Source organism: Phyllobates terribilis, unplaced genomic scaffold (genome assembly GCF_046119375.1).
Source record: "Phyllobates terribilis strain yellow unplaced genomic scaffold, ASM4611937v1 Scaffold_2__4_contigs__length_985480577, whole genome shotgun sequence".
Lineage (NCBI taxonomy): Eukaryota > Metazoa > Chordata > Amphibia > Anura > Dendrobatidae > Phyllobates > Phyllobates terribilis.
Genome location: NW_027362762.1, coordinates 519,005,255 through 519,029,723, shown reverse-complemented (window position 1 = coordinate 519,029,723; position 24,469 = coordinate 519,005,255). Strand labels below are relative to the sequence as shown.

Below are 24,469 nucleotides of genomic sequence, written 5' to 3'. Positions count from 1 at the left end.
CCTATGTGTAGCACAGGCAATCGGACGATAGCAACTTCAAGTCTCCTAAGGGGGGCTATTGAATCCACTAAAAAAAAAGTGTTAAATATTAAAAAAAAAAAAGTTCAAATGATCTCCCTTTTTCCCCATTGAAAATAAAACAATTAAAAAAAAATTAAAATACATATTTTTGGTATTGCTGCATTCAGAAATGTCTAATCTAACAAAACATAAAGTAAATTAATCCAATCGGTAAACTGCACAGCGTGAAGAAAAATTGGAACTTCAGAAATACTCATTTTTTGGCTGCCGCAACATTGCAATACAATGCAATAATAGGCGATCAAAACATTGTATCTACACCAAAATGGTATCAATAAATACGTCACCTTAAGGCGCAAAAAATAAGCCACCACCCAGCCTCAGATCCTGAAGATGGCGACATAAGCAAAAAAAAAATATCTTACTAATTTCAGATTTTTTTTTTCATCACTTAAATGAAAAACAACCTATATATGTTTGGTATCTGCGCACTCTTACTGACCTGGGAAATCATATTGCCAGGTCAACTTTAGTATTTAGTGAATATGGCAAATAGAAAAAACAAAAAACAATTGTGAAATTGAACTTTTTTTTGCAATTTTATCACACTTGGAATATTTTCCAGTACACTAACTGATAAAATAAATGGTGTCATTCAAAAGTACAACTCGTCCTGCAAAAAACAAGCCCTCATATGGCTATATTGACAGAAAAAAAGCTATGGCTCTGGGAAGGTGGGGAGGAAAAAGCGAAAGCGCAAAAACGGAGAATCAAAAAGTGGTAAAGGGGTTAAAACTATTCCATGCTGCCTCCTCAACAGCCTAAAGTACTCACCGAACTGAATGACCTTGTAAAGCTCCCTAAAATGTGGGTTAACAAAGATACCTTCTTTCAACTTTACATGACTTAATCAAGGAAATTTTGATGTCAAATACATGAAACCTTCACTTTCTTGTTGCATGCTCTTTACAAAGTTTTTCATTAGTTTTAGTTTGATGTGCAGCAGAAGGAGTAAAATTTTCTTAGAATCAACTATTTTGTACATTTTTTTTTGTACCAGGCTGAAGTGTTTCTCTTCCCCGGATAATGCCAATCTAATACAACCTAATATGAAAAATATATTCGCTTCCATAATACATTTGCGCATTCAAATTCTCCACGATCGACACTTGTAAAATAAAAACTAGAGCTAATTCTCAATTTTACTGTCATTTTCGTTTTTAACAGCATCAAATTTATACAAATTAACTACTGTTGTGCAATTTACAATTTTGTTGTTGAACTGTGTAATCAATAAAAAAGAATCCATGAAATGGCACCTATCATGTTAAAAAAATACCCTACTGCCAGGAGAAAATTTATTTTATTTCTCCTGGCCACCTCGGGCTTTGAGTCACAGAGGCGCAGCCGCAACTGATGCACTTCTCTGCCAACTGTCAGTCAGTGCCAGGGCATTGTTACAGCTGTGCCACTCACTATGAACTGAGCAATGATTGAAGCCGCACCTTTATGACTGAAAGCCCAAGGCTACCAGAGGAATAAAGTTCATTTCCTCCCGGCAGCCGGTCTTTTAGTGCAGGATTTCAAACCATCTCTCCACTGACAGTTTTGAGCATTAGTGCAATACATTTATTTGAATACACCGTTCAGATAAATAAACTAAAATCATAAACTTTTTTTTGTGTATTGACCAGTATTCATGCAATTTTATTTGCATAAACTATTGGGCACAAAATGGTAATGTGCAAATATAGTTTGATATACACAAATTTTCCATCGTTATTTTTATTGAAAACGTTACAATCAAAATGTATATCGTAAGATAAGTTTAACGTCTCATACAATAATCTTAGTGTCAACATTCTTGGTTTGCTACATTAATCCTATGCCATAGTATTCTATGCCAAGTTTTGAGTGTTAAGCATCTTGTCATCTTCTGGGTTTTTGCACTCTTGAAGGTTCATTGAGTTAAACTTGGAGCTGACCGCTTCTGCAGACTGTTGATTCTCATATGGTAGGTAGACATGGAACTGTACTTTCTCCTCTCCCTGTGGAACATTTTGTGAACATGGTTGTACTTGACCAAGTGGGACACCATTTACAGCTAGACCTGGGTTTAAGTTAATGTGCTTTAAGGTATCAACACTAGACCTGTGAATATATTGGTTATGTGACCTTAGTCCAGATAAATTTGTCCTTTCTCTGGGAATAATTGGCCTGCACAGCTGTAAGTAAGTAACAAGTCCTCTAGGTGCACTTGAAACATTACGACTATTGGCAGATGTAGGTGTAATTCTGCGCAATTCTGTCAATGAAGAACGTTGCATATGAGTCCTTCTATCCAAGTTTAGAACTCCTGAATTACACCTAAAGCATGATCATAGGAAGAAAAGATAAAAATGTTAAGTCTATATAAAGTCTAAAATTGTATTAATTATATGCAACCACACCAATTTTATAGGTATTGTAGACTTTTTCACATAGAACTATATTTTGTACAAGAGAGTTCTTCATGGAATATGGTTTATATTATGAGAAATATTTTACTTTTGCACTGCACGCCATTTCCTTTTGGAATAATAATGAGAGTCAATGCATTGTTAGCTTTATGTTCTGTATTTTGATCTTTATAAAATCTTAATTATAGTTAAGAGGTTTTTATGTGCACAGCAAATCTTCTTGTAGAAACTCTGTACAGAAGAAAACAAAAAGTTCCTATAGGTCCATATCACTGCACCATAAGCACTTTGTGTATTGCCGTGCTTCTAAAGGAACACTCTTCCGTAATTCCATGGATTGTCACACAGGCATTCAATTTGTTACAAGGCATAGTTCTGGCATAAATACTGGAAAACAACACAATTTTCATTATACAATAAATAACATTTATTTGCTAAAACCAGAATACCCATGTAACCACATTGCCTTGCATTTTGGACGATTTACATTTTATCTCTAAATTCCTTTTTCCAGGTTTCTAGTACAGTATTATGATGTTTAACAGCAATGCACCAAACCTTACAACTTCTTCAAACTAGTAGAAGTAGCAAATATTAGTGAAAGAGAATATTACTTAAAGAAAAGATAAAAAAGTACTAACACAATAAAGCAGACGCAAGAAGAATTTCTCTTAGTTGCTGACCTGTAAATGTCACTATTATGACATGAAGGTTTTCTCTGATGGTTAGGTAAGCGTTGTTCCATGGGGGTTACACAAGGCATAACAGTTGCATGCCTATATGGGAGCACAATAAGACTTGGACTTTCGCCCTTGTTCCTGTTCTCAGCTAAAATATATTGTGCTGGCCTTGATGTGTGTCCTCTCTTCTCTGCAGCCATTGTTAGCGAGTGCTACCTGTTCTACGTCTCCTATTTAAGATGAATACAGTTATGAATAATTTAACTGCTAAAATATTAACACTGCCTGCCTGAACACCTGCTTGCCTTATATAATACTCAACACAAGTTTAGTACAAATTAAGGGGGTTGCAATGGACTTACATACTGATGACTTAGCAAGTGACAGAGATAGCAATCTCTGTAATCTCCAGCAGTTCTAAAATAAGTGAAAAAAAGTGGTAGTTTTGCATGCATAGTATTGTTCCATTCACAAAGTGGCTCCTGTCTTCTGATGTGATTGGTAGAGTGTCCTCCTAATTGTATCACCACCTATCATACATTTATCCTTTACCACGTGGTTAAATGATAAATGTTTATGGAAAAAACCCTTAACGACTGCTGATATTCCTTTTCATGGCGGTCTTTAAGGGTACTTATTCCACAGCGCTGAGGAATAAGTGAATAGCGCCACCCGGCGGCAGCAATTCCCGCAGAATTACAGCTGCATGTGACAGCTTACACCCTGCAGTATTGGCCCTGGCCGGTTTTGATTCCGATGGGGGCCAGTTAACGCCTTAAATACCGCTATCAATCATGACACTGGTATTTAAGTTGTTACAACGGTGTCGCAAGATGAGAATCGCGGGTCCCTATGGATACCATGGTACCCTGAGGTCATGTGATGACCCAAGGGTACGGTGGCCTGTGAGATCCTGCAATAAGCTGGGTCTCACAGGCTGAGTCAGTGACACCCTGACTGCTCTCATGCACTGCAGTACATGAGTATATGAGATCAGTGATCAGAAAAAATATATACATGTCCCAGGATGAAAAAGTTTAAAAAAATGAAATTAAATATGTAAAAAAGTAAAAAAAAAAAAAACACAAAAAAGTGCACATATCACTAAAAATCCATTTTGCCATTCAAAATGCAGCGTATGTGATAAAACAAAAATAAACAAAAAAAGTACACATAATTGGTATCACCACTTCTGGATCGGCTCGCTCTGTAAAACTGGCATGTTATTTATTCCGTATTGCAAATGCCGTAAAAAAAAAAAAAACACTCCAAAAATACCACTGTTTCATGATACTGACTTACAAAAAAATGAATAAAAAGAGATCAAAAAATTGTATGTAAAAAAAAAAATTGTATAAATGAAAACGCCAAACCATCCCGCCAAAAACAAGTCTTAATATGGCTCATTCACCAAAAATAAAATAGTTACAGCTCTCAGAACATGATGATGCAAAAACAAATTCATGTTTGTAAAATATTGTTTTTAGTCTGTAAAAATTGCAAAGTATAAAAAAAACTATATACATCTGGTATCGCTGTAATCGTACCGACACAACGAACAAATCGGTCTTATTACTTTTACCACATAGTGAAGGGCGCAAAAAATAAAAGCAATAACTGAATTGCTGTTTTTTGTACATTCTGTGTCTGAAAAATCTGAATAAAAAGCAATAAAAAATAACAATAAGCCCTCATTCAGCTCTGTTCGCCAAAAAAATAAAAAGCTACAGCGCTCAGAATATGGCGACGAAAAAAACTACTTTTGATTAAAAAAAAAAAAAAAATTTACTGTGCAATAGCAGCAAAACCTAAAAAAAAATATATAAATCTGATATCGCTGTAATCGCACTGACCCGAAGAATTAATCCGCCTAATCACTTATACTGCACGGTGAACCATGCAAAAATAAAGACTAAGGGCTATTCTTGTACTGCTGTCTATATTTTCATTCTGCCTCCCAAAAATCTGAATAAGGCTCGACATTTATCCTGCGCTCTCCGCTGAGCGCTTACATTGGGGTTTTCATGTAAGTTCCCCAAAACCGCGATTCAGTCAAAACTCCAGACGGAGCCACTCACATAAGAGAAAGATAGTCACTTTGGACTGGTCTCTGTTGCGGTGGTGTACAATCATTTTAGGCGTCTTTTTAGAGTACAAGTGTGGGCAACCACAGATCTGTGCACGCCTAAAAAAATGGATACCACCGGAGCAAACCCCAAATGGAGCCCAAAGTGTCTCCATCTGCCTCATTATGGTGGGTGGTCCTGTTGGGGGTTTCGTCTGAATCGCATTTTTGTGGGATTTACACGAAAACCCCGATGTAAGTGCTCAGCGTAGAACACAAGATTGTGATTCAGCCTTATTCTAGAAGCGATCGAAAAATATTATGTGTCCCAAAATGTTACCAATAAAAATCCTAATTTATCGTACACAAAAACAGCCCCAACTCAGGTCTGTCATCTGTCACTGGAAACCTAGGGGGTTCCCACATTAATGGTAGAACAAAGACTCTGAAACAGCAACGGCTCCCCCCTCAAATAAAATCCAGTGAATTGTGTGCTCCCAAATCCAAATGTCCCCCACCTTCTGAGCCCCACTGTGCCTAAACCAAAGTAAGTGGCCACACGTTTGGCATTATTGTAGTGGGGAGTGCGCACTTAACAATTCATGGGGTGCTTGTCTCCAGAAACACTAGCTGGGCACAATGAATGGGGGCATTACACTGTATGGGGGCACAATGTAAGGGCACTAAACTGGCAGATTTGCAATTCTCCAGAAAAAAAAGCGTGGCATGTATGTTACGAAATAGTCACTGCAGCCATATATTAATTCATTGAGATGTGTAATTTCTACAATGGGGTCACTTTTGGGGTTTTTCTCCTGTTCTGGCACCTTCTGGACTTCGCAAACGTCGCCCTCAAACTATTCTACCAAAATCTGTGCTCCAAAAGCCAAATAGCGCTCCTTCCTTCTCAGCCCTGACGTGCTGCCTAACAGTAATTTCTGATGACATATGGGGCATCACTGCGTTCAGGAGAAATTGCGCAATAAATTATGGGGTCCAGTTTCAACTATTAACTCTTGTGTACCTGATAAATTTGCTGCTAATACAAAAAAATCCATTTTTACCACAAAAATGTAATATTTCCACATCCAAATATTATAAAATTCTGTGAGGCACCTATGGGTTCAAAATACTCACTACACCCCTATATGAATTCCTTAGGCAGTGAAGTTTCCAATATGGGGTCACCTTGGGGGTTTCCGCTGTTCTGGTACCTCAGGCTCAGCTAATCGGGCCCACAATCTATTTAAACAAAATCTGCTTTCTAAAAGACAAGTAGTGCTCCTTCCCATCTGACCCCTGCTGTGTGCTCAAACAGTAGGCTCCAGCCACATATGAGGTATCATTGTGTTCGGTAAAATAATAACAAATTATGGGGTCAATTTTCTCCTATTATCCCTTGTGTAAATTATAAATTAGGTGCTAACACAATATTTTAGTGGAAAAAATTAATTTTTTTGTTCTGACATCTGGAAGTTCTAAAATGTTGTGAATCACCTGTAGGTTAGAAATGCTCGGTACACCCCTAAATGAATTCCTTGAGGGGACTAGTTTTCAAAATGAGCTCACTTGTGGGGAGTTTCTGCTGTTTTCGCATGCTCTCCAAATGCAACATGGCATCACAATCTATTCTAGCCAAATAGCGCTCTTTCCTTTCCTAGCCCTGCCATGTGCCCAAACAAAAGTTTTTGACCACATATGGGGTATCATCGCATTCTGGAGAAATTGCATAACAAATTATGGGGTCTGTTTTCTCCTATTATCCATAGTGAAAGTTACAAATTTGGGGCTAAAACTAAATTTTCATGAAAAAAATGAAAATTTTCAATATGACAACCTACTGTTATCAAACTCTGTGTAGTACCTGTGGGTTCAAAATGCTCACTATACCCCCTGGATAAAATCATTGAAGGGTGTAGTTTCCAAAAGGGGGTAACTTGTTGGGGATTTCCACTGTTTAGGCACATCAGGGGCTCTCCAAAAACAACATGACACCCACAGACCATTCCATCAAAGTCTGTATTCCAAAACACTGCTTCCTTTCCAAGCCTTGCCGTGCGCCCAAACAATAGTTTTCCCCTACATATGGGGTATTGGTGTACTCAGGAGCAATAGCACAACAAATTTTGGGGTCCATTTTCTCATCTTATCCTTGTGAAAATAAAAAATTTGGGGCTAAAAGTACATTTTTGTGGGTCCTTTTACACTACCGCGAGCCGCCCAAGACACCGGACACACCGTACAGGAGACCGGGGGCCATCTGAAGGTGAGTAAGATGTTTTTTTTTATTTTAATTCTTTTTTAACTACAGGTAATATGGTACCCGGGTCTGGAGGAGAGTCTCCTCTTCTCCAGACCCGGGTACCATCCGCGCATTGAATCGCTTAATATCCGCATGTGTACATGTACTCATGCGGATATTATGCGATTCAGTGCAAGTCAATGGTGGCAATTACGCTGCTTTTCCGCAAAATTAATGGACATGCTGCGGATTTTTCCGCAATGATAATCCGCAGCAGAAATTTCTGCAGCATGTGCACAGCACATGCGGATTATCATTGGGGACCATGGGAGACCTTCTACCAAGCGTTTTTTAAGCGTTTCCGCGGCGGAATTGACGCTGCAGAAACTCTTAAAAATCGCATAGTGGGCACGCAGCCTGAAATTCAGTCCTGGCATATAAAAGCACACAGGCCCATGCTGTCCCAGCCCCCGAGCACCAGATGGAGATATCTATTACTTATATTACCCTCCCTGAAGGAAATCAAGATTTTGAATATGTCTACCAATACCGCTATATAAAATTGAATAATAATAACAATATTGCAATATAACAGACAAATACCAAGAAACCATAAACAAATATTACCCGTATATACAGTACTGATAATGCCACTATACTGATTGTTAAAGGGGTTGTCCAGGCTTGGTGTTAAAGTCTATGTGACTTCAGACTTCTGAATCCTTACAGCAAGCACTGTCAGGATTCTCCGGTGCCAGTGTTGGGAGAGGCCGTCATGTGACCACAAGTATGGGAGTTCCACACCTCCGGCCACATTCCAACTAAACGTACTCTGCTTTGCTAAATTCACTTGTATTGAGAGAGGCCATGCACGTCTAGCCAGCACGTGATCGCATGAATTCAAATCATACTTGTGGTCACATGACCGGCCGCTCCTGACACCGGAGAATCCTCACAGCACGCGATGCACACACTATGAGGATTCAGAAATCTGCAGTCATATAGAGTCACTGCAGACTTTAACATTAAACCTGGACAACCCCTTTAATTAAAACCACTGCACTAGGACTGATATCACGACCATACAGTGACCATATAATGGTAATATCAGGTCTACACCATATATGTGTGTACTGTGCAGATTCTCACCAGTGCTGTTCTCGCTGGTTGTTGTCATTCATTTTCCCTCTTCTTTTTAATTCGGCCCAGACTGCCATGACCTCTTCTTCCGACCATAATCCATCCTTGTAAAATATAACAGAGGCATCTTTACTTTACTGCTTTTCCAAGACCCTCCACTCATTCTACCACCTCTACACAAACCACAACTTGTGCTGCCTTATAATAATTCCCCTGTGACCCCTTATAATAGTGACCATGCACCTAGTTATAATAATACAAAGAGCCCCTGTGCTTTCTTATAATAATAATGCCTCCTTGCTTCCCCATAATGACAACGACCCCCCATTGGGCCTCCCAAGGGGAGTACATAGAAATAACAGGTCCCATAGAAAAAGTCCTATCACGTCAAAGAATGGCATATCTCCCAGCTTTCTAAGAAACGGAGGATATGTATTGCAGCACTTACATTTATTTTCCCTCTACTAAAGCCCCTAAGTGGTCTCACCCACTATGATACCCCTTTCGTGACCCTCATAGAGTATTATGCCCCACATGGTATGGTGACCCCACAAACCCTATACAAAGTATGATGCAGCACAGCACCCACATATTAAGATGGTCACCACAGCCCCCCATACATCATGGTATTCAGCACAGCCCCTAATGTACAGTATGAGGTGCACAACAGACCCCTATATAAAGCATGATGCCCCTCATAACCACCCCATTAAATTTGATGTCCCCCTTAATCACCCCATAAAGTATGAAGGTCACCACAGCCCACCACATAGTATAATGTGCCCCATAGACCTCGACACAGTATACTGTCCACCACAGCCCCCACACAAGATGAAGATTGCCCACAGAACCATATATAGTATGATGGTTGCCCCAAACAGCCCCCCATATACTATGATGGTCCCTCACAAACAGCCCTCATATAGTATGATGGTCCCCCACAAACAGCCCTCATATAGTATGATGGACCCTCACAAACAGCCCACATATAGTATGATGGACCCCCACAAACAGCCTCCATATAGTATGATGGTCCCCCGCAAACAGCCTCCATATAGTATGATGGTCCCCCACAAACAGTCCTCTACATAAAATGATGGTCCCCCACAAACAGCCCCCATATAGCAGGATGGTCCCCCACAAACAGCCCCCATGTAGTATGATGGTCCCCCACAAACAGCCTCCATATAGTATGATGGTCCCCCACAAACAGCCCCCATATAGTATGATGGTTCCTCACAAACAGCCCCATGTAGTATGATGGTTCCACACAAACAGCCCCCATGTAGTATGTTGGTCTCCCACAAACAGCCCCCATATAGCAGAATCATCCCCCACAAACAGCCCCTATATAGTATGGCTCCCCACAGCACCCAAAAAGAAAAAAAATCTTTATACTCACCTAATCCTGTCTCCTCATCCTCCTCAGCGTCCATCACCTCTTCTGTCAATTCTCTCAGTGGACGCTGGCGGTGCTTTGCAGTGACGTCATCGACCACCGACGTCACCTGCATGCGACGGCCTCCAGCAAGCCCCCGGCTGAAGGGATGCCCGCTGCCCCCCTGCGCAAGTGACCTGTGCTGCGTGTGAAGGAATGCCCGCGTCCTGCCTGAGCAAGTGACGGAGCCTTCGGCTCTGTGCTCCGTCACAATTGCTAAAAGCAGGTAATGCGACCCACTGCCGGACCGGCCCATCTGGCATTTGCCATAACTGCCAGATGGCCAGTCCGGTCCTGGTTAGAAGATCTTTGCTTGATTATAGGCTGCATTGTGACAGCTGAAATGTCACGTTTTGTGTGTATATATGAGGTAGTCCCTATGAAGAGTCATAGATTTTGCATTACAATTTGTGGCAATTTCTGGCGTAACTAATACTTCTGTCCGATAATGACCCCTGTTTAGCCTCACCCACTTTTCAAAAATGGCAAGAGGAGTACAAAGTTTCAAAATTAAGACCAACTTTCATTGACACATAAATGCATGGCTTTTTACAGCACAAATATGGCACAAAGCTGCAAATAACTTCCTTCCCCTCATTATTTTTTTATATTTTGAATTTAGCTGAAGATGGCCCACCAACAAAATTTCAGACCCAATGTCCTCCACCAACCTTAGCCCAGTCCAGATTTCATCTGCCTCTTCCTGCTGCTGTTATATTTAGAGCTAGGATCTACTAGTCAGTATGAGTTTATTACTCCTCTCATGTAATGCAATAAGCCAATGATATTCTTATATTGTTTAACAAGCTGCATCTCTGAGAAAAATGTCCAGCTCTTTGACCAGTGAAACAGATTTGGTTTATTATTCTACATTTTTTGTAATGAGCTTTGCTTTTGTACATTTTCTAGGCATATTGTTGGAGGTATATGTTTAATAAACACTTTTTTTTTGCCATTGTTTGAGAATACTCAGTGAATTTTGGAAGAAAGTGACATAACATGTACCAGCCAATGAATTTGTCAATTATTGACTCTCTTTAGTATTTTGGATAGCAGTGATTCAAATGAAGATTGCAAAATTGCTGCAGAGCAGAAGGACAGTCTGCATGTATTCTAAACACATATTGCTAAACAGTTTGAAATATTCTGGCCAGGATTAGGATGGTGTCATGCCACAGTAATTGTTAGTTAGGCCACAATGTTATATTGTGATATTTCACTTAATGGATATTTTCCTAACATATTGTCATGAACATTCTATAGGAATTGATTAATTTACTAAAATTACATAGGTATGCACTTTGTGCAGAATTATTAGGCTAGTGAGTACTTTGACCATACCATTATTTTTATGCAGATTTTCCAACTCCAAGCTGTATAAACTCGAATACTTATTGCAGTAAATATATCAGTTGATAGTTACATAGTTTATAAGGCCGAAAAAAGACAAGCGTCCATCCAGTTCAGCCTATTTCTTGTGCACTGCAGCTATTCCGCAGCGTTGATCCAGAGGAAGGCAAAAAAAAACATGCGGTATAGGCCAATTTACCTCATTGAGGAAAAATTCACTTCCCAACTCCAATCTGGCAGTCAGATTAAATCCCTGGATTAATTAACTATCACTAAGCATAAAATGTAATTTTATTGTTCTCAAGAAAGGCGTCCAGGCCTCTCTTGAACTCATTAAGCAGATCCACTCAACTACACACCTGAAAAAATGCTAAATAAACTCTAAAAGGATTGAATATATGAACTGCAGTGTAAGAATTACTTGCTGATCCTATGTTCAGTCTTTTGAGCTTCTTTTAACCACTTCAGGTTTCCAAAGATGCAAAGTGATTCAACAAAGCGCTCCGACCATTGCTCAGGTGGCTTTAATGTGGAAACTGCTCACTAATTTATTTAATACAATTAAATTAAAACCCAGTCCCCAAAATATGTCACAACAGATGACTGAAAAGAAGCAAAAAAAAGTAGTTTTAGCACAAAAAATGCTGGCATGTCCAGAAGCGCTTTCTGCCTGAAAAATTAGTAGTTAAAGGGAAGGTGCCATGACTTGTTTTCATGTACATATATAATAAAGAATACATATGTTACACGCACGCCGCCTAAGTTCAGATAGGGGCTAGACCGGTTACATGAATTTTTTAGAATCCTGGAGGAACCATTACTCAGGGCGACCATAGGCAGCAGTTTCTCTCAGGCACACGATAGATTCAGATGCTGACCAGACACATGTGACAAGTCTTCATAAACGGCAAAACAGTAACATTTAATGAGGCATGGCCAGTGCAATGCAAATGTCTCTTTGAGCAACAGGCTCCAGTAATAACAGTATAGTCTCCTTTGCAGCACAGCAGTACACAGTCAGCACAGTTGTAATGTATACACAACCACAGGCTTTTCCTTCACAAGGACTCAATAGTGCACAGCATTCTTTATCCTGCATGGAGATGGAGGGGGGAAGGGTGTGATGAGGGACATGATCTCTATGACAGGCTTCCTTCCAGTCCTTATCTTCCTGGCCGATAATACTCCACACTGTGAGCTCAGGGAGTCTAACTGACCTTTGTTTAGCTTCCCTACTGACCTGAATTCTGTTCCCTTGACTTCTGTGAGATACAGATCATAAGCCACCTTTCTCTTCGGCTCCAGCAAGACAGTAAACAACTTCCCCACAATCCCCCTGGGGCTCTGCTAAAACACTCCCCTTTTCCTGAGACTGTGTTAACCCCTCTAGTTGCTGGATGCTTCTGGAGCACAAAACTTCCTGTCTCCTGTGCTTGTGTTACTTCTAATAGTTGCTGAATGCTTTTAAAGCAACAGCAGTACTTCTGCATGTCACACACAAAAAGCTTTTTTTTTTATTAACCTTGACTTTATTGTATGTATGTTTTTTTTAATAAAATTTATTCTTACAGCCACTGGGGGCTGCCATTTTACATTGCAGATATGTAAGGTCGCTGGACGACACTTACAGACTGCAAATACCGCAGCCCATGTGCATAGGACATAGCGGTCAGACTTCGACCCTATCGCCTGCATGGCTATTGCATCAGCTGTGGGCTACCCAATTCACAGTAGTAAGTGCAGCCGGGCGCCATTTTTTTTATAGCCCTGCGTATAGATGCTGCGCTCCCTTTACACTCTAGCACAGGACCTGTTCTGCCGGAAGCTGTAGTGTTCACTTCCGGCATAACAGCTCCCGCGCAAGCTGCAGGCACCGGAGGAGAAAGAGGATACCTGTCCTGACGAGCTGGTGGAGGAGCTGCTGATACTACAGGAGCAGATAAGTATCAGACCTGCGGCGGCGGTGTGATGATCGGGTCGGCGGTGGTCTGTGGAACGGGCCGACGGTGGTGTGCAGAGCAGGCCTGCGGCGAGGACATATAGCTGGCCCAATGGAGGACATTGGTGGCACATTTGGCTGGCACAATGAGAGACATTTGTGGGACAAATGGCTGGCACCATGAGGGACATTGGTGGCACATTTGGCTGGCATGCTAGGGAACATGAGTGGGACATTTGGCTGGCACAATGGGGGACTTTTGTGGGACATATGTCTGGCACAATGTGGGACATTGGTGGCACATTTGGCTGGCACAATGGGGGACATTTGTGGGACATTTGGCTGGCACGCTGGGGGACATTTGTGGGACATTTGGCTGCCACAATGGGGGACATTTGTGGGACATATGGCTGGGCTGGCATGCAGGAGGATATGAGTGGGACATATGGCTGGCCCAATAGGGGACTTTTGTGGGACATATAACTGTCACACTGGGGGACTTTTGTGGGACATATGGCTGGCACAATTGGGGACATTGGTGGCACATTTGGTTGGAAAGCTGGGGGACATGAGTGGGACATTTGGCTGGCACAATAGGGGACATTTGTGGGACATATGGCTGCCACAATGGGGGACTTTTGTGGGACATATAGCTGGCCCAATGGGGGACATGAGTGGGAGATTTAGCTGGCACAATGGGGGTCATTGGTGGGACATATGGCTGGCACGCTGGGGGACATGAGTGGGGCATATGGCTGGTCCAATGGGGGACATATGGGGGACATTGGCACATTTGGCTGGCACAATGGGGACATTTGTGGGACATATGACTGGCACACTGCGGGACTTTTGTGGGACATGGCTGGCACAATCGGGGATATATGACTGGCACACTGGGGGACTTTTGTGGGACATATGACTGGCACAATGGGGGACATTGGTGGCACATTTGGCTGGAACGCTGGGGGACATGAGTGGGACATTTGGCTGGCACAATGGGGGACATTTGTGGGACATATGGCTGGCACAATGGGGGACTACTGTGGGACATATGGCTGCCCCAATGGGGGACATGAGTGGGACATTTGGCTGGCACAATGAGGGTCATTGGTGGGACATATGACTGGCACGCTGGGGAACATGAGTGGGACATATGGCTGGTCCAATGGGGGACTTTTGTGGGACATATGGCTGGCCCAATGGGGGACATGAGTGGGACATTTGGCTGGTACAATGGGGGACATATGGTTGGAACAATGGGGGACTTTTATGGGACATATGGCTGGCCCAATGGGTGATATGAGTGGGATATTTAGCTGGCACAATGGGGGACATATTGTTGGAGCAATGGGGACTTTATGGGACATATGGCTGGACCAATTGGGGACATGAGTGGGACATTTGACTGGCACAATGGGGGACATTTGTGGGACTTTTGGCTTGCAAGCTGGGGGACATTTGTGGGACATTTGGCTTCTACAATGGGGGACATTTGTGGGACATGGCTGGCAAGCTGGAGAACATTTGTGGGACATTTGGCTGGCACGCTGGGGGAAATTTGTGGGACATTTGGCTGCCACAATGGGAGACATTGGTGGCACATTTGGCTGGCCAAATGGGGGACTTTTGTGGGACATATGGCTGGCACAATGTGGGACAATGGTGGCACATTTGGCTGGCACAATGGGGGACATTGGCACATTTGGCTGGCACAATGGGGAACATTTGTGGGACATATGGCTGGCATGCTGGGGGACATTTGTGGGACATATGGCTGGCACAATGGGGGACTTTTGTGTGACATATGGCTGGCACAATGTGGGACATTGGTGGCACATTTGGCTTGTCACACTGGGGGACATTGGTGGGACATATGGCTGGCACGCTGGGGGACAACAGTGGGACATATGACTGATCCAATGGGGGGACTTTTGTGGGACATATGGCTGGCCCAATGGGGGACAAGAGTGGGACATTTGGCTGGCACAATGGGGGGGAATTTTATGGGACATATGGTAGGCCCAATGAAGGATATGAGTCGGACATTTGTCTGGCTCAATGGATGACATTTGTGGGACATTTGGCTGGCAAGCTGGGGGACATTTGGCTAGCACAATGGGGGACATTTGTGAGACATTTGGCTTGCAAGCTGACGGACATTTGTGGGACACTTGGCTGCCATATTGGGGCACATTTGTGGGACATATGGCTGTCTCGCTGGGGGACATTTGGCTGCCACAATGGAGGACATTGGTGGCACATTTGGCTGGCCAAATGGGGTACTTTTGTGGAACATATGGCTGGCGCAATGGGGGATATTTTTGGGGCATATGGCTGGCACAATGGGGGATTTTTGTGGGACATATGGCTGGCCCAATCGGGGACATGAGTGGGACATTTGGCTGTCACAATGGGGGACATTTGTGGGACATTTGGCTGCCACAATGGGGGACATTTGTGGGACATATGGCTGGCAAGCTGGGGACATTTGTGGGACATATGGCTGGCACGCTGGGGGACATATGTCTGACACAATGGGGGACTTTTGTGGGACATATTGCTAGCCCAATGGGGGGACATTTGGCTGGATCGCTGGGGGACATTGATGGGACATATGGCTGGCACAATGGAGGACTTTTGTGGGACATATGACTGGCTCAATGGGGACATGAGTGGGATATATGGCTGGCCCAATGGGGAACTTTTGTGGGACATATGGCTGGCACAATGGGGGACATGAGTGGGACATTTGGCTGGCACCAGGAGGGACATTTGTGGGACAAATGGCTGGCACAATGGGGGACTTTTGTGGGACATATGACTGGCTCAAAGAGGGACATGAGTGGGACATATGGTTGGCCATTGGGGACTTTTGTGGGACATATGGCTGGCACACTGGGGGACTTTTGTGGGACATATGGCTGGCACAATGAGGGACATTTGTGGGACATATGACTGGCAGAATGGGGGACATTTGTGGGACATATGACTGGCCCAATGGGGGACATGAGTGGGACATTTGGCTTGCACAATGGGGAATTTTTGTGGGACATATGGCTGTCCCAATGGTGGACATGAGTGGAACATTTGGCTGGCACAATGGGAGACATGTGTGGGACATATGGCTGGCACAATGGGGAACTTTTGTGGGACATATGGCTGGCACAATGAGGGACATTTGTGGGACATATGACAGGCACAATGGGGGACATTTGTGGGACATATGACTGGCCCAATGGGGGACATGAGTGGGACATTTGGCTGGCACAATGAGGGACATTTGTGGGACATATGACTGGCACAATGGGGGACTTTTGTGGGACATATGGCTGGCACAATGAGGGACATTTGTGGGACATATGACTGGCACTATGGGGGACATTTGTGGGACATATGACTGGCCCAATGGGGGACATGAGTGGGACATTTGGCTGGCACAATGGGGAATTTTTGTGGGACATATGGCTTTCCCAATGGTGGACATGAGAGGAACATTTGGCTGGCACAATGGGGAACTTTTTTGTGACATGTCTAGGCCAATAGGGGACATGAGTGGGACATTTGGCTGACACAATGGGGGACATTGGTGGGACATATGGCTGGCACGCTGCGAGACATGAGTAGGACATATGACTGGTCCAATGGGGGACTTTTGTGGGACATATGGCTGGCCCAATGGGGGACATGATTGGGACATTTGGCTGGCACAATGGGGGACATTTGTGAGACATTTGGCTGCCACAATGGGGGACATTTGTAGGTCATATGGCTGGCACGCTGGAGGACATTTGTGGAACATTTGGCTGCCACAATGGGGGACATTGGTGGCACATTTGGCTGGCCAAATGGGGGCTTTTGTGGGACATGTGACTGGCACAATGGGGGACATTTGTGGGACATATGACTGGCACACTGGGGGATTTTTGTGGGACATATGGCTTGCACAATGGGGGACATATGGCTGGCACAATGGGGGACATGAGTGGGACATTTGGCTGGCACGCTGGGGGACATTGGTGGGACATATGGCTGGCACAATAGGGGACTTTTGTGGGACATACAGTGCCTACAAGTAGTATTCAACCCCCTGCAGATTTAGCTGGTTTGATAAGATGCAAATAAGTTAGAGCCTTCAAACTGCAAATGAGAGTAGGTTTTATGAACAGAAGCATAAATCTTACAAACCAAAAAGCTATGTTGCTCAGTTGAATTTTATTAAATTTTAAACATAAAAGTGTGGGTCAATTATTATACAACCCCTATGTTTAATATTTTGTGGAATAACCCTTGTTTGCAATTACAGCTAATAATCGTCTTTTATAAGACCTGATCAGGCCGGCACAGGTCTGTGGAGTTATCTTGGCCCACTCCTCCATGCAGATCTTCTCCAAGTTATCTAGGTTCTTTGGGTGTCTCATGTGGACTTTATTCTTGAGCTCCTTCCACAAGTTTTCAATTGGGTTAAGGTCAGGAGACTGACTAGGCCACTCCAACACCTTGACTTTTTCCCTCTTGAACCAGGCCTTGGTTTTCTTGGCTGTGTGCTTTGGGTCGTTGTCTTGTTGGAAGATGAAATTACGACCCATCTTAAGATCCTTGATGGAGGAGCGGAGGTTCTTGGCCAAAATCTCCAGGTAGGCCGTGCTATCCATCTTCCCATGGATGCGGACCAGATGGCCAGGCCCCTTGGCAGAGAAACAGCCCCACAGCATGATGCTGCCACCACCATGCTTGACTGTAGGGATGGTATTCTTGGGGTCGCATGCAGTGCCATCCAGTCTCCAAACGTCACGTGTGTGGTTGGCACCAAAGATCTCGATCTTGGTCTCATCAGACCATAGAACCTTGAACCAGTCTGTCTCAGAGTCCTCCAAGTGATCATGAGCAAACTGTAGACGAGCCTTGACATGACGCTTTGAAATTAAAGGTACCTTACGGGTTCGTCTGGAACGGAGACCATTGCGGTGGAGTGCGTTACTTATGGTATTGACTGAAACCAATGTCCCCACTGCCATGAGATCTTCCCGGAGTTCCTTCCTTGTTGTCCTTGGGTTAGCCTTGACTCTTCGGACAAGCCTGGCCTCGGCACGGGAGGACACTTTCAAAGGCTGTCCTGGCCGTGGAAGGCTAACAGTAGTTCCATAAGCCTTCCACTTACGGATGATGCTCCCAACAGTGGAGACAGGTAGGCCCAACTCCTTGGAAAGGGTTTTGTACCCCTTGCCAGCCTTGTGACCCTCCACGATCTTGTCTTTGATGGCCTTGGAATGCTCCTTTGTCTTTCCCATGTTGACCATGTCTGAGTGCTGTTCACAAGTTTGGGGAGGGTCTTAAATAGTCAGAAAAGGCTGGCAAAAGAGATCTTTAATCCACACATGTGAAGCTCATTATTCTTGGTGCCTGAACTACTTCTTAATACTTTAGGGGGACCAAACAGAATTCTTGTGGTTTGAGGGGTTGAATAATAAATGACACTCTGAATTAACTTTTTACGTTTAAAAAAAAAAAAAAAAAAAATTTGCTGCAGTGCATTTCCCACTTCCAGGCTGATCTACAGTACAAATGTCACAATGCCAAGTTAATTCCGCATGTGTCAACCAGCTAAATCTGCAGGGGGTTGAATACTACTTGTAGGCACTGTATGACTGGCTCAATGGGGGACATGAGTGGGACATATGGCTGGCCCAATGGGGAACTTTTGTGGGACATATGGGTGGCACAATGGAGGACATGAGTGGGACATTTGGCTGGCAAAATTGCGGATTTTTGTGGGACATATGGCTGGCCCAATGGGGGAAATGAGTGGGAAATTTGGCTGGCACAATGGGAGACATTTGTGGGACATTTGGTTGACAAGCTTGGGGACATTTGGCTGCCACAATGGGGGACATTTGTGGGACATATGGCTGGCAAGCTGTGGGACATTTGTGGGACATATGGCTGGCACACTGGGGGACTTTTGTGGAACATTTGGCTGCCACAATGGGGGACATGAGTGGGACATTTGGCTGGCATGCAGGGGGACATTGGTGGGACATATGGCTGGCAGAATGGGGGACTTTTGTGGGACATATTACTGGCTCAATGGGGGACATGAATGGGATATTTGGCTGGCACAATGAGGGATATTTGTGGGACAAATGGCTGGCACAATGGTGGACTTTTGAGGGACATATGACTGGCTCAATGGGGGACATGATAGGAACGTATGATTGGCCCAATGGGGGTCATGAGTGGGACATTTGACTGGCACAATGGGGGACATGAGTGGGACATATGGCTGGTTTAATGGGGGACTTTTGTGGGACATATGGCTGGCACAATGGGAGACATTTGTGGAACATTTGGCTGGCACAATGGGCGACATTTGTGGAACATTTGGCTGGCACGCTGGGGGACATGAGTGGGACATTTGGCTGACACAATGGGGGACATTTGAGGGATATATGGCTGACACAATGGGGGACTTTTGTGGGACATATGGCTGGCCCAATTGGTGACGTGAGTGGGGCATATGGCTGGCACGCAGAGGGACACGAGTGGGGCATATAAACAGAAAAAACTGACCGGCGCTTCCAAAAGAAGAAATAGGTGTGAACAGGTGCTTACTAGGTGCAGCCATCTCCATATACAGCTAACAAGCAAAGTAGCACTCTGTAACGCTAAGTATGCGAACATGACATATATGAAATATGAATAGCATTACTGCTGTAGAAAATAGAAATAAATTAGAAATCTTAGCGCATAAATTGGCCAATTCATGTGTACCTGGTAGCCGCGATAAGGCGTTTCTCAAAATGCCAGGACCCTATCAATGTGAATACCTCTCCAAGAGACATACGTCTGCTTATGTGTGGCACAATGAGGAACATTGGTGGCACATTTGGCTGGCACGCTGGGGGACATTGGTGGGACATATGGCTGACACGCTGGGGGACATGAGTGTGACATTTCGCTGGCACAATGGGGGATATTGGTGGGACATATGGCTGGCATGCTGGGGGACATGAGTGGGACATATGGCTGGTCCAATGGGGGACTTTTGTGGGACATATGGCTGGCCCAATGGGGGACGAGGGGGACATTTGGCTGGCACAGTTGGGGACATTGGTGGGACACATGGCTGGCACGCTGGGGGACGAGTGGGACATTTGGCTGGCACAATGGGGCACATTGGTGGGACATATGGCTAGAACGCTGGTGGACATGAGTGGTACATATGGCTGGTCCAATGGAGGACTTTTGTGGGACATATGGCTGGCACAATGGGGGACTTTTTTGCGACATATGGCTGGCCCAATGGTGGACATAAGTGGGACATTTGACTGCCACAATGGGGGACATTTGGCTGGCAAGCTGGGGGACATTTGTGGGACATTTGGCTGCCACAATGGGGTACATTTGTGAGACATATGGCTGGCAAGCTGGGGGACATTTGTGGGACATTTGGCTGCCACAATGGGGGACATTTGTGGGACATATGACTGGCACACCAGGGGACTTTTGGCCATCTGGCATAAAGTTAGGACTTTTGGTCGTCAGGCAGAAAGGGGGGACTTTAGCTCGTCTGGCGTAAAGGGGGGATTATTGGCTATCTGGCTTAAAGGGGGGACTTTAAACTATCTATTTTGTAGGTGAATACAATGCCAAGAAAAAGGACAACGAATACTCTTGATGAAACCAAAAGAAAAAGAATTATGCCAATGTACACAGAAAGCAGAAAGAGCAAAGGCAGTTGTTTTTTTTTATTTTTTATTTGTAAAAATTCAAAAATTTGGAATGAATAATATATGTCATATAAATAATTTATAGAGAGTACTTTTATACGGGGAGCTTCAGGAGATGAGCCAAGCATTTCAAGACCCAGACCGCATATTGTCTCTCCAGCCCAAAAAAAATGGAGTTCAACAAAAGGAAGCGGAGGTTGTTCCAGATGTTGAAAAATGGTGTCACTATGGACAATGTATTCAATTGCCAACTGCAGAGGAGTATGTTTGCTGTAAAGGTATTCATAATGCAACGTTGAAAATGGAAGAGTAAAATATATTGTCATGCATCACAGAGCACATAATGTTTTCTGAAATATGTGTCAACCCTGATCAGTTGAAAATTTGCGTAATGTACCAAAACTTTGGTAATGATCGTTTGGTTCCACTGGAAAATAGGTAACAACAGTATACGTATCCTGTTTGTAATCTGTCAATTATAAATGAATTGATGTATTCTAAATATCTTTGTTTTCAAGAAATTACAGGAAGGCTGCTTACAGAATGTTTACAATGTGGGTTCACGGTTATCGGGGTCCAAAGAGACAAAGACTAATTCCATCATGTGCCGTCAAAAGGGTCAGAGAAGTTTTTCCTGAAGAATCTGGGAACTACATGGGCTTTCTACTTGCGTCAGACTATTGTGCCTCCGATATGGCAGATAGCTAACAACAAAAATTTGTTATTGCTGTTTTTGTACTCCAGTTCAGACAATGTTATACACCAAAAAATAAACATGATGAGAGCGTACACAAGCATTTTAGTAGAGAGAGGGCTCAGCAAAGGACATATTCTTTTAATAATTTTTAATTGTAGGAAACATGAGGTCGTGTGATCAGTAATTTTATTACAATTTGTCCCAGGTGAAGGGTATCGCTCAATAATGGTAGGGGGCCTAGGAGAGAGCCTTGAGGGACTCCATCTGAGACCGCGTGTGATGAAGTAGAGTGGTATGTGAGGTTAAAAATGTATGAGAAGATCCAGGAGAGGGCAAGGTGTTTGACTCCTAAGGAATAGAGTATGTGTAGTAGGAGGCAGTGGTCAACTGTGTCAAAGCTTGAGGACAAGTGTAGATTAAGCAGTATAGAGAATTGTCTGTTAGCTTTGGTTGAAAGTAAGAAAAAGTCACCATGACCTTTGATTTGTAAGAAACCTAAACATTTTAATAATCGTTCCAAGGCTATGAAATTAAAAAAGTTATCCGCTATTTCAACACAGCTGTATTATTTTTACATTTATAACAATTTAATTTAAAATGAAATATTTATTAAAATGGGAAATGTGAGCTTTCACTTTTAATTTTTTGGAAGGGCGTTGTTCTTTTGCTATGTTTCTTGGCAGCATCATAGAGTGTGAACGCCAGTTGTGCACCAGTCCGTTTTTACATATTTTAAGAACATCAACAAACAATGCAAACAAATGTGTGTAACACATTGGTGTGTACACTTTTTTCACTTGACATTTCTTGTTCAGCTTCAAATAGTATAAACTGTGTCTACTCGATCCGTGAGTATCTGATTTTGAATTCACTTTCAGAATATTATTATGTGCCAAAATAGCTAGTTTTGTTCTCGCCTCCATTCCATAAATGCCAAAGTGTATTCTTTTGGTCCTTTATTTCAAAATAAAACTGTGGAAAATCTCTAATAGTTTTGTATGGCAGTACCTGGCCAAATGTTTAAAATCATTGAGCAATTTTGGGTCCATTACAATCTTGGCAATCTCTAGATAACCTGCTGATGGCGGTGACATCCAAAGGTGTAGATTACCCTCGTCATCACTTATGATTCTGTGCTCACATTGTGTTATGAAATGACCTTCAAAAACATGAGTATTTTGAATGTGATGCAACAATGAGAGCCATTTTTCATGCAGAAGATCCACATTTCCTGTGACTGTACAACAGCAGTACCAGAAATGATTTTTTTATGGCAGATATCCATGTAGCTATCCACAACTTCGTTTTTTACTTGCTGCAAGTAATTTTTTTTTGTATAGACTTCGCATAGTGCCACACATCAAACTCATGCGCAATATTTGAATATTCTTCTCTCATGACTTTTCTGATCCCTACTTGACGATCTGTGGCAATTACATGAACATTTACACCATCCTCCAAAACTCTATGCATGTTTGGAGAGCCATTTTTTCCGTTGTGTTACTTGAACAGTCTTGAAGTCCACAATTTTATGTTTCTTTGAATCCATGAAAGTGTACATACAATATTTGGCATTGTGGCCAGGACTATCACATTGCCCATCACCGATTAAACATATTGCTTTGTTTTGCATGGACTGTTGCACTTGCTTTTTTTCATCCTGCCAATGAACATCTATCACAGGAAATAGAAATTGTCTTTGATAACGACAGTAGCTTGTTTTGGAGAAGAATTGAATTTCAATTATCGAAAACATTTTTGAAATTTTAGAGAAATTACCCACTGAAAATAGTATTGATGCCGCAACCAGTACATTTCCAGAAGGTGTTCAATTCCAGATGGGCTGACTATGCCATGCAGAGTCATGGCCATTAGTACATGTGGCATGTATTGACATATTGGTTATTTTATCTATGTTTTCAGTGTTCCCCAATTTTTTACCACAGAAACAACATACTTTACATAACAGGACGTCTAGACATGATTTAAATAATATACATTTTTTTTCACCGACTATACTCAGTTTTATCATTTACAGTATCGACGAATGTACTTTTGCTGTTGGGGTCATAGTCTGGATCAGTGCTTTGAGTGACATCCAAAGATGAAAGTTTGCTTATTTCTAAGGAGTAGTCCTTTTCTTTGCTTCTACAGTTGCATGTTTTTATTGGTCTTTTCCTGGGTGTAGAAAATCTCACCGAATACAAATGATTCAATTATAGTGCTGACATGTTTTCCAAAACACCATATGGTTCTGGGAAATGACTTTCTAGGTCAGGGGGAACACATTCTGTGTTTGTGGATGCTTCCTTTGTACTTATTTCAGTATTAGAACCACGATGTTGAACCTTACAAGGCATTGTATTAGTTGCAACATTTTGAAACACTGTGGTGCCTACGCCATGTTTACATGCTTGACTGATCCAAAGTTATTTCTTGTTGTATGCACAATTTTTCTTTTTACTTCAAAAATTGATTGTTCATGTTCACTGTTTCCCGCCGAAGATATTGACCAAGTTGGATCACTTCTCATGCCTTTGCAAACCGGAAAATAGTTGTGCTCTTCCAATACTCAGCGTACTTTTGCTGGTGGTGGGAGTGCATTTTTACTTTGAAAAATGGGTGGCACTGCTGAGTCCTTCAGGCAGCATGTTTTTTTTCTGATTTTGAAAAGTAACAATTGGTTTCAAACTGTTAAGAACAAATTCTGA

At 42.9% G+C, this 24,469-nt stretch overlaps 1 protein-coding gene and 1 long non-coding RNA gene across 5 annotated transcripts in view; one reads left to right on the top strand and one right to left on the bottom strand.

Annotated features, from left to right (window-relative positions):
• Positions 1–21,721, top strand: part of LOC141219049 (uncharacterized) — a 78,960-nt gene extending 57,239 nt beyond the window's left edge. For all 4 annotated transcript variants that reach the window (XR_012287682.1, XR_012287700.1, XR_012287688.1 and 1 more), the window contains one exon: positions 21,580–21,721. This is a non-coding gene — a long non-coding RNA (uncharacterized lncRNA). The remainder of the gene's footprint in view (positions 1–21,579) is intronic.
• Positions 1,880–3,368, bottom strand: LOC141252852 (uncharacterized). The gene is made up of 2 exons (XM_073670611.1): positions 3,164–3,368; positions 1,880–2,388 (listed from the first exon to the last, which is right to left on the bottom strand). The coding sequence occupies exons 1-2, from the start codon at positions 3,358–3,360 to the stop codon at positions 1,920–1,922; spliced, it is 666 nt and encodes a 221-aa protein (XP_073526712.1). The 5' UTR covers positions 3,361–3,368; the 3' UTR covers positions 1,880–1,919.
• Positions 21,722–24,469: the final 2,748 nt, after the last annotated feature.